Raw genomic sequence first — 12,592 nt, 5'->3', positions numbered from 1 at the left:
GGGCAGTGGAGCAGCCCGGCTGGCAGGGTGGGCTCACAGCAAGGGTATGAGGAGGGCACTGCAGGGAGAGTGGGGTGCAGTGGAGGCAACTGGGAGGAAATGAACTGCAGGGGGTTTGTCAAACGAGGTGAGTCTGGTTGGGAGACTGAGAAAGGACTACCGCAGAATCAGCAATCAGACCTGAAAGAGGCTAAAGTCCAATGAGACCATGAGGACATGGTGGCCCCGCCGGCCCCCTGGCTCCTCCTGCAATTCCAGCCGCAGATCGTGCCACCGGCCATCACTGACAGTCACCTGATCCAGGAGGAGGTGGGCAGCACGGCCCGAGCCCCTGGTCACCGTCACGGACAGCAACCCCCGATCCAGCTGCAGATAGAGAAGCACAGCCCTGGGGTCAGGGCCCCAAGTTGGGCTGGGGCTGGGAGTATCAGGAGGTGAGGTCCGGGGACTCAGACGTCAGCACTGCATGGCCAAGGCTGTATCTGGCACACAGGGCGTTGTGCCCAGGGACATTATGTTGCTGAGGGGGAAGTTAAGGGGGCAGACGTCAGGCCAGGGGTCGGGGATCAGTGCAGTTAGCACAAAAGAGATACGCTGGGGCCCCGCGCCTGCAGAGGATATCATGGTGGGAAAGAAGGTCAAGGGCTAGGATCCAGAGCAGGGTTAAGTATGATCAGTACACCTGGTAGGAGCATGTGGTATGACCAGGCTCAGACTCAAAGGAGTGCAGTTGGTGGCATTTGAAGTTGAGAGTTGAGGGTCTAAGGAGGGGCCAGGAGGACAGACACACCTGACAGAGGAGCGTGCTGTGTGGCCCAGCCTGCACTTGCATCAGGACCCCCTGCGTCGCCCGTGTCCGAAATGCCAGCCCCAGGTACCACGGCACAGACACGGCCATGTCATTTCCAAAGTCCCAGCTCAGGGTGCCATTGCCTCGGAAATGATGGGGATGGGCCATGGCTGAGGGGATAAAAACAGCAGGATGACAGGCCCCACCTCAGGAACAGACCTTACCCTGCAGGCCCCTCTTGCCCCGTGCTGCCCACTCACTGAGCCTACAGTCTTTGCCACCGAAGCCCACGGGGCAGTCGCAGCTGAAGCCGCCCCAGCGTTCTGAGCAGAAGCCGCTGTTCTTACAGGGGCCCGAGTCACAAAAGTGCAGCTTGGCCTGGCAGCCTGGGAGAGGAAGGTACACGGAGGAGGTGAGAACATGGGGGACAGGGGGCACGAGTGCTAGACAGGACACAGGGGTCCAGAGGGGCCAAAAGTGGCCACGATTTTCGCCCTGCGTTCTCTCGGGGTGGAGTTGGAAGGAGGCGGGCCCTAAAGGCTAGGCTATGGCACGGTGCTTGCCCTCAAAGGAAACAAAGATGAGGTCCGATTTGGAATCACTCCATGGAGCCCTCCACCCCCCTCTCTAATATGGGGACACGGCCTACCTGCTGTGGTGCCGTTGTTCGCGACAAAGGCTGCCATGTCCACTCGGCGGCCATCAATGTACAGGTCCCGCATGCAGCCAACGAACTCCTTGTGTGACACGGGGAAGTTCTCGGGGAGGTTGGGGACACCCCCCAGGAGCAGAGGGCCCGTCAGGTCCAGGGACCTGGGGATCAGGGGTCCGCATCATTGTTGGGACGGGGGCCAGGGTAGGGTTGCTCCTGAGGGCCACAGGAAGTGTGTGTGTGGGGGGGTAGGACTCAGAGGGTAAAGGTGATTTAGGGGGGAGGGTAAGGCCAGGCTAGGGAAGAAGTTGGGACCTAACTTCAGTTGTGGGGGTGCAAAGGAGAGCTCATGGTGGACAGATGGTCTGGGGAAAAGTGAAAGACGGGTCAAGGGCTAGGATGAAAGAGTGAGGCATTTGGGTGGTTGGTGAAGAGTCTGGGGCACCAAGTGGGGATGTAGGGCATTAAAAAGAAGCAGGGAGAGTGGAGACTGGGGACTGGGGGCCTGGGGACCATGTGTGGGAATGCGGAGTCTGGGGTAGAATACAGGGATGGAGCTAGGGTGAGATGGGGTCTCAGTGTCCTCGTGGGGAGAGAGCAACGGTGATTTGGAAAAGGATGTGGAGAGGTCTGGCAGGCTGAAGTGGGGAGTGGGATATGTGAAGGGTTGGGGTGGGCTTTGGCAGGCAGAAGGCACGGGGACCAGGGGCGGGGGTCTCACTTCTTGGAGCTTGTTTGCTCGCCAGCAGCCGCACACGAGTAATTGCCAATCTCAGCACCAAACTGTAGAGCCACGGCCACGTCGCAGTCATCCAGGCTCAGCACAGCCACCTTGTCCTTGGAGGGGCCCTGAGCACCCCCCAGGGCATCTGTCCGGGGCTAGAGACCCAGGCACACCACTCAACAGGACCCCCAGGGTGACCCCTGAGGGGCAGAACCTGGCCTCCCAGCTCCCCTCATGCTCCCATGCCAAGGGTGGTGCCCACCTTGTTGTAGTATCTCAGATGCACTGTGTGCCACTGTCCATCACTCAGTCCCCCTGGAACTGTAGGGCTGACCACTGTGTTGGATTCACCTGCAGGGAGGATACACGTGGAAGGTTGTCTGGAGCTGCCTAGTTGCCTCTCCCTCCCCACTCCCAGTCATATTAAACGCAGCTACTCCCAGGATGTAGCATACGGTCCTGAGTATATCAGATCAGTCCCATCCACTGGTGACCACACTGGCTGGACCAGAGTGCCTCTGGACAGATAGGAGAAGCACACACATCACGGAGATATGGACTTTCCCCAAGGGAAGGGCTAGGAGGCTCAGAGCCTCACTGGTGTCTGTTTGGCATGGAAGGTGTTTAGGGGTACAGTGAGGCAAACGTGAGGGGACTTGAGGCTTATACCCCCCAGCCATCTCACCCACACATGTACACTCGCCCGCATACACATCCACGGGAGCACCCACCCGTGGAATATGTAAGCCGCACTTGCCCGGCCACGAGCTCCAGGGCCAGGAAGTCGTGCTTCTCGTTCAGGCGCCCGTTGTAGAAGAGCAGCCCACTTGGCTGCACCGTTGCGAACCTGGGTGGGGTGGACAGGGAGCGTCATGAGCGGGACACCTCACACCACCATCCCTGCGACAAGAAGTTTCACGGGGCGCCCGCCCAGGCTAGGATGGGGCAGGAAGCGATGAGAAAGGATGCCGTGACGTCAGGGACAGTGACGCTCCGAGAGACACCCAGGTGGGGCATCCCGGGAGGGGCGGTGTCCGGTGGGACATCAGGAGGGGGCAGCCGGGAATCTGAGTCAGGGTCATGGAGGGAGTAGGGACGGCGTGGAGGCGCGTAGAGATACGGGGCGGGCACCTACGAGAGGGACAGCGTGAGGTGGAAGCGCTGCCTCAGGCCGCGGAACATGACGAACGAACTGGGAGGGAAGGAGCGCGCCGCCACCTCGCAGCGCGGGCCCTCGAAGGCGCCGCCCGCCGGGCACTGGCAGCGGAAGCCGCCGTCGGGCCCGTCGGCACAGGTGCCCCCGTTGCGGCAGACGCCGGGGACGCAGCGTCCGGCCTCCGTGTCCAGCTCGCAGTCTTCTCCTACGGGTCAAACCGCGGCCGGAGGTCACCGCCCCGCCCGCGCGGACTCCAGTGGGCCCCGCCCCTCCAAAGGCTCCCAGCCCTCTGAAAGGGCGAGCTCCCTGTGGGCAGGCCTCCTGTCAGTCTGGCCCCACCTAACGCTCCCAGAGGCCCCGGCCACGCCCCCAGAGCCCGCCCACCCTTCCACGGCCACGCCCCCTTTACAGCCTCAGTCCTGCCAAGGCCTCTCCCTCTCTATTCCTTTTGAGCCTTATGCTCCCGCAGGGCCGGGCTCTACCGCCTCCAGCCTAACCGCGCCCCACTTGACCCCGGTAGGATCAAGACTGACGCCGCATCCTCACTCGCACTGTAGTTCCGCCCCCGCGCTCTGCCCGAGGCGCCTCCAGCCCCGCAGCCTGCCCACCTGTGAAGCGCGGGCGGCACACGCAGGTGTAGCCGCCCTCGCGCCGCGCGCAGGCGCCGCCGTTCCGGCACGGGTTGGAATAGCAGAGGTCCAGCTCCGTCTCGCAGAAGTCTCCCGTGAAGCCGGGAGGGCAGCGGCAGCGCAGGCCTGCAATGGGCTGGATGGGTCGGAAGAGCGTGGAGGCCGAGGCCAGGAAGGGCGCGGACGAGTCGAAGCGCAGCACGGACACGCACTTCATGTAGTTCTCACAGGGCTCGCGCAGGCACACGTTGTCGTCGAAGGGCAGCACGTCCAGGAGCGAGCGGGCCGCAAGGGCGGCGCGGCGCACGTATAACTGCTCTTGCAGCTCCTCGGAGCTGAACCAGGGACCCGTAGCGCTCGCCCCGGCCCCGCGTGGCGCCAGCGCCGAGAAGCTCACATTGAGCACGTTGCCCCCCACGTCCGTGTCGTTCTGGATGTTGAAGATGAAGACGTCCTCGGCGGGTGTAGCAAGTACCGCGGCCACGCCTTCCAGGAAGTGGCCCAGCAATGGTGACAGGAAGCGCTCCTGCCACATGTTCTCGAGGCGCACGGTCAGGCTGTTGGCCAGCAACTCCTCCGTGATGATGACTACGCGCAGCACACACTGAGCCGTCACGCTGTGCAGCCCATCTGCGGGTGGGGGTAGGGACAGAGGTCAGTCTGGAGTCATCGGCTGCCCCTACCTCGGGAATCAGAGGGCTGGGGTAAATGAATGCCCAGACCCCCAGCACCGGAGTCAGCAGGCTGACCTTGCCAGGACACAGGGGGTCTGGGGCTTGTGACCACCAGCTCCCCCAGCATCAAGGTACAAAGTTGCTGCTTCCTCTCCCCTCCCTCCAACACCAGCAGAGATCTGAGCCAGCCATGGGTCAGTAAGTCATTCATCCAACAGCACACAAGAAGGTCCCTAAGTGGTCAGTAACCACTCCCCCAGGTTATTATGGTCAGAAAGACACCCTCACTCAGAACTTAAAGAGCTGCCAGGGCCACTGACCACTCACCCCTACTCCCTCAGCTTTGCATAACCAGCAAAATATCCCCTCAAAGAAACAAATGGGGTTCTAGATCAAGGATTACCCATCCCCTATCTCTGGTCAGCAAACTGCTTTCCCATGGCACTAAAAGGGGCCCTGGCCCTGTGGCCACTCAACCCCATCCCACAGAACCCTGGCTCAGAAAGCTCCCTCTCTCCAGGAAGGTCTTGGACCATGACCACCCATCCCCTCCTCAGCATTCTTGGGTCAGAAAGCTGCCCATCACCCCAGACCTGGGTCCTGTGACCTCAGTGGCCACCTCTCAAAATGAGGATGAGTTGCTTATATACTTTGTCCCCAGGTCCTAGTACACATTGAATGCTAAATAAGGATTGGTTGTTGAGTGAACTGGGGGATAAAATGAAGGCTGTGTCTTCTTTGGCAGAGCCAGGAGTCCATGCTCCAGAAGCAGGGAATGAACACCAATTGAAGTCTAGTTCCCAACCTCGGGAGCAGTAGGCAGAATTGCAAGAGCCTCTCCCACCTGCACCGTCCTATGAGGGAGTGTTTGTGAAAGTCTGGGGCTGTAGAGGTAGGAAAGAGGCAGGTGGGCCTCTGGACATACTCCCGAAGGGCAGGGCTGCAGTCAGCCCCTTAGAGAGCAGCCAGGCCAATGTGGGCCCACTCTTTGTCTGAAGCTGCCAGAGCAAGCTGCTGTTCTTGACCACTAAACTCTTGGCCTACCTCCCCTGTACAGATGAAGGTCAGATCGGACCCAAAGTGATGCTTCATCTGAACAAGGGTGTGGTATGGGCTGAATGGCCCAAGCTTGCTTTTCCTGTGACCTCCAGAGCATTAACCCAGGACGTGCAGCCTTTTGGGAGTGGGGGCACTATGTCTAGTGTAGTAGACAGTTCATATGGTCTTTATGGGGCCTGCTCGATGCCCTAGAATCTTTGGGGTTCTGTGGAGTCTACCCAAGACCCTAAGCAGAGACTATGTGAACCTAACCTGTGAAGTCTATGGCAGATCCTGTGGGGTGCAGGAACCCAGCACTTAAGGGATTCTTGGAAGGCTTGGAAATCCTTCTTTGGTTTGAGGTGCCCTGTGGAGCCCCTGTGGCCCTGACAGGTTGAGGTCACTGGGTCACTTGCCTGTCCCCCACCCCTTACCTGTGACAGTCACCAACATGGAAGCCACCAGTGGGCGGTTGTTGTCTAGCTTGCGGCTGAGTCGAAGCTCCCCACTGGTCTGGTTGACCACCAGCAGCTGCAGCTCATTGCCCCGCTCAAAAGAGTAGAAAAGGTGGTCAGAGACATCAGGGTCATAAGCTGGGATGCGTCCAATAACGCCTGAGGGGAAGGTGTCTGAGCGGTTGGATACATAGTTGTTGAAGAGGATCTGGAAGTTGTTGAGCACAGGGCTGTTGTCATTCTGGTCAACCAGGCGGACGTGCACAGTGGCCCGACTGACCAGAGGGGCCGATGTGGCCTGTACCACAATCACATATTCCTGGCGAGCCTCATAGTCCAGGTCAATGAGTGCAGTCAACTCTCCAGAGAAGATGTCCATTTGGAACAGCTCAGGGATGTTCCCCTCCACAATCTGGTACATTATATGGGCATTTGGGCCTTCATCAGGGTCTACTGCAGTGATCTGAGCCACCACGGAGCCCACAATGCTGTTCTCCTTCACTCGCACCTCAAACTCCTCAGCTGGGAAGACAGGTGCATTGTCATTTACATCCTGCACTGTCACCTGGATGCTGACTGGAGTCCGCAGTGGGGGCACACCTCGGTCCACTGCGTAGGCAGTAAGTTCATATACTGGCACTGCCTCCCGATCCAGGCGCCTCACTGTGCGGACAATACCAGAGGTAGGCTCAATAGTAAAATCTCCATCCCCATCTTCCCCATTCTGGAAAGTGTATTGGACCCGGCCATTGGCATGAGCATCCCGGTCAGTGGCTGAGATCTGCAGGACACTGGTGAAAGGTGGGGCATCCTCAGATACCAACCCCGTGTAGTGGGAAGCCACAAACTGTGGAGCATTATCATTCACATCATTGACCATCACCTCCACATAAGTGGTGTCTGCCTTCTGTGGGATGCCATTGTCCCGAGCAGTGATAGCCAGTGTGTAGGTCACCTGGTCCTCATAGTCCAGTGGAGCCTGTAGTGTAATGGCCCCCGAGTCTGCATCAATTCGGAACTGGGGCAGGTTGTCCTCCAGGAGATAGGTGATACGAGCATTCTCACCCACATCATCATCAGAGGCACTGATGACCACCACAGTGCTACCCACTGGCCGATCCTCATTCACGCTCACGGAGTAGTGGGCACTTTGAAAGACAGGCCGGTGAGTGTTGGCATCTGTGATGTTGATGTGCACATAGCAGTGATCATGAAGGGCACGGTCAGAAGCGGTTAGCACCAGCTTGAAGTAGCGTTCCTGCTTGTAGTCCAGTGGCAGAGCCAGTGTCACCAGACCTACACCCCCCTGGGTGCTGATGGCAAAGCGATTCCGGGTGTTGCCGCCTGTGATCTGGTAGCTGATGGCACTGTTGGCATCACGATCTACAGCGGTCACACTGACCACAGTGGTGCCCACAGCTGCATCCTCATTCAGCCGTAGGTGGTACTCCTTCATCGTAAACTCAGGCCGATTGTCATTAACATCTAGCACAGTTACCGTGACACTGGCTGAGGCTGAGAGTGGGGGTGTGCCATGATCTCGGGCCTCCACACCAAAGAAATAATGCTCCACAGACTCACGGTCCAGGGGACCACTCACAGAGACCCAGCCAGTGGCACTGTTTATCACAAAGGGCATATCAGGTGCCACACCAGTTAGGGAGTACTCCAATCTGGCATTCTCTCCATGGTCTGCATCCACTGCCTGAATGTGGATGACTGAATGGCCCAGGGGTGCGTTTTCCAGTACAGAGACCTGGAAGGGTGTGCTGACAAAGATAGGAGTATGGTCATTGATGTCCACTACCTGGATGCTGGCCAGGCCTGTGTTGTTGGACAGTGGTGGCCGGCCTGCATCCTGCGCCCGGATGCGCAAGGCATACTCTCGCTCTGCCTCAAAGTCCAGAGGTGCCACCACCTGGATCTCGCCCGTGAGGCTGTCAATTGCGAAATGGCCACGACTGTTGCCGCTGATAATGTTGTAGTGCACCAGTCCATTGGCATCCTTGTCCCGGTCCGTGGCTGTGACGCGTAGTACCACCGTGTGGGGGCGCACATCCTCGCGCACCTGCGCCACGTAGCGCTTCTCGCTGAATTGGGGCGCGTTGTCATTCTCATCCAGCACGGTGATGTGCACACGCACAGTTGCAGAGCGCGGCCCGGGCTCTTGGCCCTGGTCGCTGGCCTCCACCACCAGCTCGTAGCTTTCCATGTGCTCGCGGTCCACGCGACCGCTGGTGCTTATGAGGCCAGACCGCGGATCAATCTCGAAGGCGGCGGAGGCAGCGGCGCGCGCAGCTGGCGGCCCCACGAAGCGGTAACGCAGATTGGCGTTGGGGGGCGCGTCGCTGTCTGTGGCACGCAACTGAAGAATGGGGTAGCCCTCCTCCACGTTCTCGCGAAGCGTCTCCCGGTATTGCGCCTGCTCAAACACCGGCGCGTGGTCGTTGCGGTCGGCCACTGTAACGGCCACCATGGTGGTGGCCGAGAGGCGCGGCGAGCCGTGGTCCTGCGCCGTCACGCGCAGGTAGTGCCGCTCCATGCTCTCGCGGTCCAGAGCAGCCTCTGTGCGGATGAGGCCGCTCAGTGGGTCAATGCTGAACAGCTCCAGCGAGCGGCTGTTCATGAGCGCAGCCAGCGAGTAAACTAGGCGCCCGGCCTCGCCTGCGTCCGGGTCCTGCGCCACTACGCGTAGCACCGCGGTGCCCGCCGCCTCGTTCTCGGGCACTAGCGCCTGATAGTTGTACTGCGGAAACTGCGGGTGGCGGTTCGTGGCGCGACGGGGGCGGACCCTGCTTGCTGGGGGTATTCTCCAGACTCTCGGCTGAGCCGGGACTCCCGGGCGGGGCGGCCCGGGGCGCTGCCGGGGGAAGCGACGGCGGAAGAGACCACGCGAGCGCATGCGCTCGGGCGTCGGCTCGGGAGCTGTCCGAGACTCGCGCGGTGCTGAACCAGACGCGGGAGCTGTCCTCTCTGTGCGCGGTGCTGAATCCAGCCCAGGGCCAGATTCCACAGCCCTGGAGGAACAGTCCGGCTGGGGAGCTGTCCTCTCCGCTCGAGATGTCGCAGTTCTCTCGCCCTGACCCCTGCGCCTCGGCGCCCACAATTCTCCGCAGCAGCGCATGGTTCCCATTTTTGGGGGGTTGCCTCTCCCAGCATTTCTCTGGGAGGACACCGGCTTGTAACCACGGGGCCGTACCAGAAGGTCGGAAGGGAAGGGCGAGCTGTTCTCCAGGCTCGGGACGCCTGGGGACAGAGCCTCTGGAGACAGACTATCTCTTCGCAAGGGTCCTGTCTGCCCGCAAGAGGAGACCTCTGCGCGCCAGCATAGCAGAGACCCTGGTCCCTGTCCTGTTTCTCGCCCGCGGCTGTCTAATGCCTGGACCCCATATTTCGCCTCCAGCCCCGCGTCCGGCTGCTCAGGGGCCCCTCGACCACTCTGGGCGCTTTGCCTTCCCCCTCGGAGCCCCACGAAGATAGGCTCCCTGACTCCCAGACCAGGCTCTCCATCCTCCTGGACCCCGGGCGTCTCGGGACAAAGAGCTACGGCTCTGCCACCGGTCCGCGCCCCTGGCCCCGTAGCGGCAGCTACCCCTGGGTCCCAGCCTTGGCCCCCGTCGACCCCCAGCTCCTCCCGGCTGAGAGGGAACAAAGAGAGGAGGAGAAGGAGCAGGAGTAGTGGGGTCGTCGGCCCCCTGAGACTCCACCACGGCGGCCGCCTCGCCATCACCCCCCGCCTCCCCACACGGCCTCCACCGCCCCTCGCCCAGGTCCGGGCCTGGGGCCCGCCCCGCCGCTCGGGCCCCCTCCCGGGCCCCTGCCGCCGCCCCGGTCCCCCGCCTCTCGGCCTGTCGCTCCGCGCCGCCTCCGCCCTCTGGGCACCATCTACTCCGCGGCCAGAACCCCTTTGGCGTGCGGCCCCGGCTTTTGCCGCCCCCACCACAGCATCCCCGACGCTGCTGCCGCCTCCCGCCGCTCCAACATGGCTCCCGGCCTCAGCGATGGTTCATTCCACCTCCGCCCCGAAGCTCCAAATCCGGTGGTACAGCCCGTTACGCACGCGGACTCTGACTATTGAAGCTGTTGTCGCCATCTTTGTTGAGGGCAAAGCATAACTGCTGCCCGCGGTGCTGAACAGAGCTAGGAGGTTCACCGCCCCTGGATCCACCCTCCTTGCTTTGAGCCACCGCCCTCATCCACCTTCTTTCTTCTAGGCGCGGTCCCAGCTTCATCTCCCATCCTTTCTTCTGCTTGCCGGTCTCTTGTCCCCCTTCCTGAGCACTAGTTCCGAACCCTGTCCCGGATTTTGGCCTGAAAATTTGGTGCCCATGACTTGCAGAGAGCGTTATCCTGACTTTTGGCAGGGGTACCATGTGGAATCCTGGGGGTAGAAGGGACGTTGACTGGATGGGGACCTGGGACGCCAGAACCAAAGTTAATAGCTTGAACTGTTCGATCAGTGAGTTTTAACTCATGAAACATGTCGGAACCATCTGCCTGTTTGGAGCGTCTCTGCAGAGCAGGGACTGGGTGACCCGCCCAAGGCGTGAGTAAAGACCAAACTCTTCCCTGCCTTGCTGGATCCCAGCAGTCTCCCGCGCTGGGGACCCCTCCACTGGAGGCTACACCCTCCTCCAAGCTGCGGGTCTCGAGTGCTCTGGGATGCCACGTGGAGCCCGACGTTGCCACAGGGCTGCAGCCAGGGCTTCCTCGGATCCCCGCCCCTCGCCCGCCACGACTGCGTCCCTTAACCCCTTGAAGGGACTAGCGGAAGCTCAACCCTCCTTCCACGATTCAATACAGTTCTCCCAGCGCTGAGCAACTCCGGGCGCCAATCGGTCCCAGCTGGCCAATGGGCAGACACCGCGGAATCGACGTCACAGAAGACGACACGGGGTTGGGGGAGAACTATTGGCACAATGGGGGGCTCCGCCCCCGACGGCGGACTCATTGTCTGAGGGGAGGGTTCTGTGGTTTCCAGGATGGCCGGGAGAGATAATCCTGTTGGCTATCTACCGTCCCGCGGGCAAAGGCAGCAGCGGCAACGCCCTGCAGCGTCCTGTGTGAAGGGCGCGGGCGTCCCAGGACCGAGGACGGGTTTAGGGCTGGATCCCAGGACGCTCCAAGGGGCGCGGATCCTGCTAGGAACTAACGGAAAACTCCTGGCTAAGGCCTCCGGCACGCTCCGACGGTACCTATGACATCATCACCAACCAATCAGACGGCACGTTCTTTAGCCTCTTGACTTCTTCGCTTCCGGGAGGTGGGGTTCCCGTGGGATCCACCTCCCGAGCGCCCTATCTACCCACTGAGAGCCGGCCGGTGGGTTCCAAAATCTGAGGATCCACTAAGGTCGGAGCTTCGCGCCGGGTGTGCAGTCTGGGTCCGCTGGGCGTGAGGGTGGAGCATCTGCTGCACCGCTGAAGGCGGAACTCGGTTGGATGAGGGCCCAGCCGGTGTAGGGGCTGGAGGAGCGAGGTCGGGGACGAGGTTTTGGTTGCACATTCGCCCTCCGGGTCCGCAAATCTAGCGAGTGCAGGGCGCAAAACTTTACACCAACAAAGGAGGGAGGCAGGCGCAACGCTAGGGGGAAGGGTGCTAGGGTCCCGGAGGAAGTGCCTCAGCCAACTTAGCGATCTGGGACGGCTTCCCGCTAGAGAAAATGCCTGAGCAGAGCCTCGAATAACCAAAAGGACGCCTACAGCTGTGAGGGAAGGAGGAGCCATCCTAGGTCTTGGAGGCTAAGTGGGCAAATGTGCAGAGGCGTAAAGGAAACACCGGCCGAGGGAAATCAAACTCTGCTGGCTTCACTAGGGCTAGCAGTGGCTTCAGCGGGTCCTATGGAGAGCAAGACCTAGACGATACCCCTGACTCGCGGTGTGACTGCCGTGGCTATCCGTGTCGCTCTCTGCTGTTCCTGCCTCCACTGCAGTCCTCTCTGGCTGTTGTACTGTGGAGGCCTCCCACTCCGCGTGTGCACTCACCTCTATGCCCCACCCCCAGTGGCAGCTTCTAATGTGACCTGTAAAGACGGAAACCAAGTATTGGTGACAGTTTCTCCCTTCAACTCCAGACCTGCCCCTACCTCCTAGGAACATAGCAAGATCCTTAACGATTCATCCTCTGTCTTGTCTTTTCAGCTCTAAGGTAGAGGGTCCACCCGGGGCTCAGAAACCTGGGTTTGAGGCTGCTGTGGGATAAATGGAGAGCAGTCCAGGAGACCAGAGGGCAAAGCCTTGGCAGAAACTGCTCTCTAGGACATCTTGGTTGTCCTCTGGCTTCCTGCCTTTTCCTTCTACCCTGTATTTGCCCCCTCCTTCCTCCCAGTCAGGTACCTTGCTGGAAGAGCAAGCCAGAAGACCTGGGCAACCCATCCAGCTAATTATCCAACAGTTCTTTGATCTTATTGAGATCTCCAATCCATCATTCCTCACCTCCTCAGTTCCTTACCTTTACCATTGACCTTATAGAATC

At 60.4% G+C, this 12,592-nt stretch overlaps 1 protein-coding gene across 1 annotated transcript in view; it reads right to left on the bottom strand.

Moving 5' to 3' along the window:
* The window catches only part of CELSR3 (cadherin EGF LAG seven-pass G-type receptor 3), a 38,587-nt gene extending 26,964 nt beyond the window's left edge, over positions 1 to 11,623 (bottom strand). The window contains 13 exon segments of the mRNA XM_088023346.1: positions 181 to 366; positions 791 to 960; positions 1,051 to 1,176; positions 1,440 to 1,603; positions 2,164 to 2,321; positions 2,429 to 2,517; positions 2,898 to 3,013; positions 3,302 to 3,527; positions 3,931 to 4,581; positions 6,098 to 9,756; positions 10,319 to 10,458; positions 10,460 to 10,499; positions 11,424 to 11,623. Coding sequence (XP_087879472.1) covers positions 181 to 366; positions 791 to 960; positions 1,051 to 1,176; positions 1,440 to 1,603; positions 2,164 to 2,321; positions 2,429 to 2,517; positions 2,898 to 3,013; positions 3,302 to 3,527; positions 3,931 to 4,581; positions 6,098 to 9,756; positions 10,319 to 10,458; positions 10,460 to 10,499; positions 11,424 to 11,623 — 5,925 coding nt within the window.
* Between the last annotated feature and the right edge of the window lie 969 nt (positions 11,624 to 12,592).

The sequence above is a fragment of the Eumetopias jubatus genome, unplaced genomic scaffold (genome assembly GCF_037043125.1).
Source record: "Eumetopias jubatus isolate StellerSeaLion01/CBP00866 unplaced genomic scaffold, mEumJub1_p1.0 scaffold_1, whole genome shotgun sequence".
NCBI classification, from domain to species: domain Eukaryota; kingdom Metazoa; phylum Chordata; class Mammalia; order Carnivora; family Otariidae; genus Eumetopias; species Eumetopias jubatus.
This window is presented reverse-complemented; position numbering and strand designations above follow the sequence as displayed.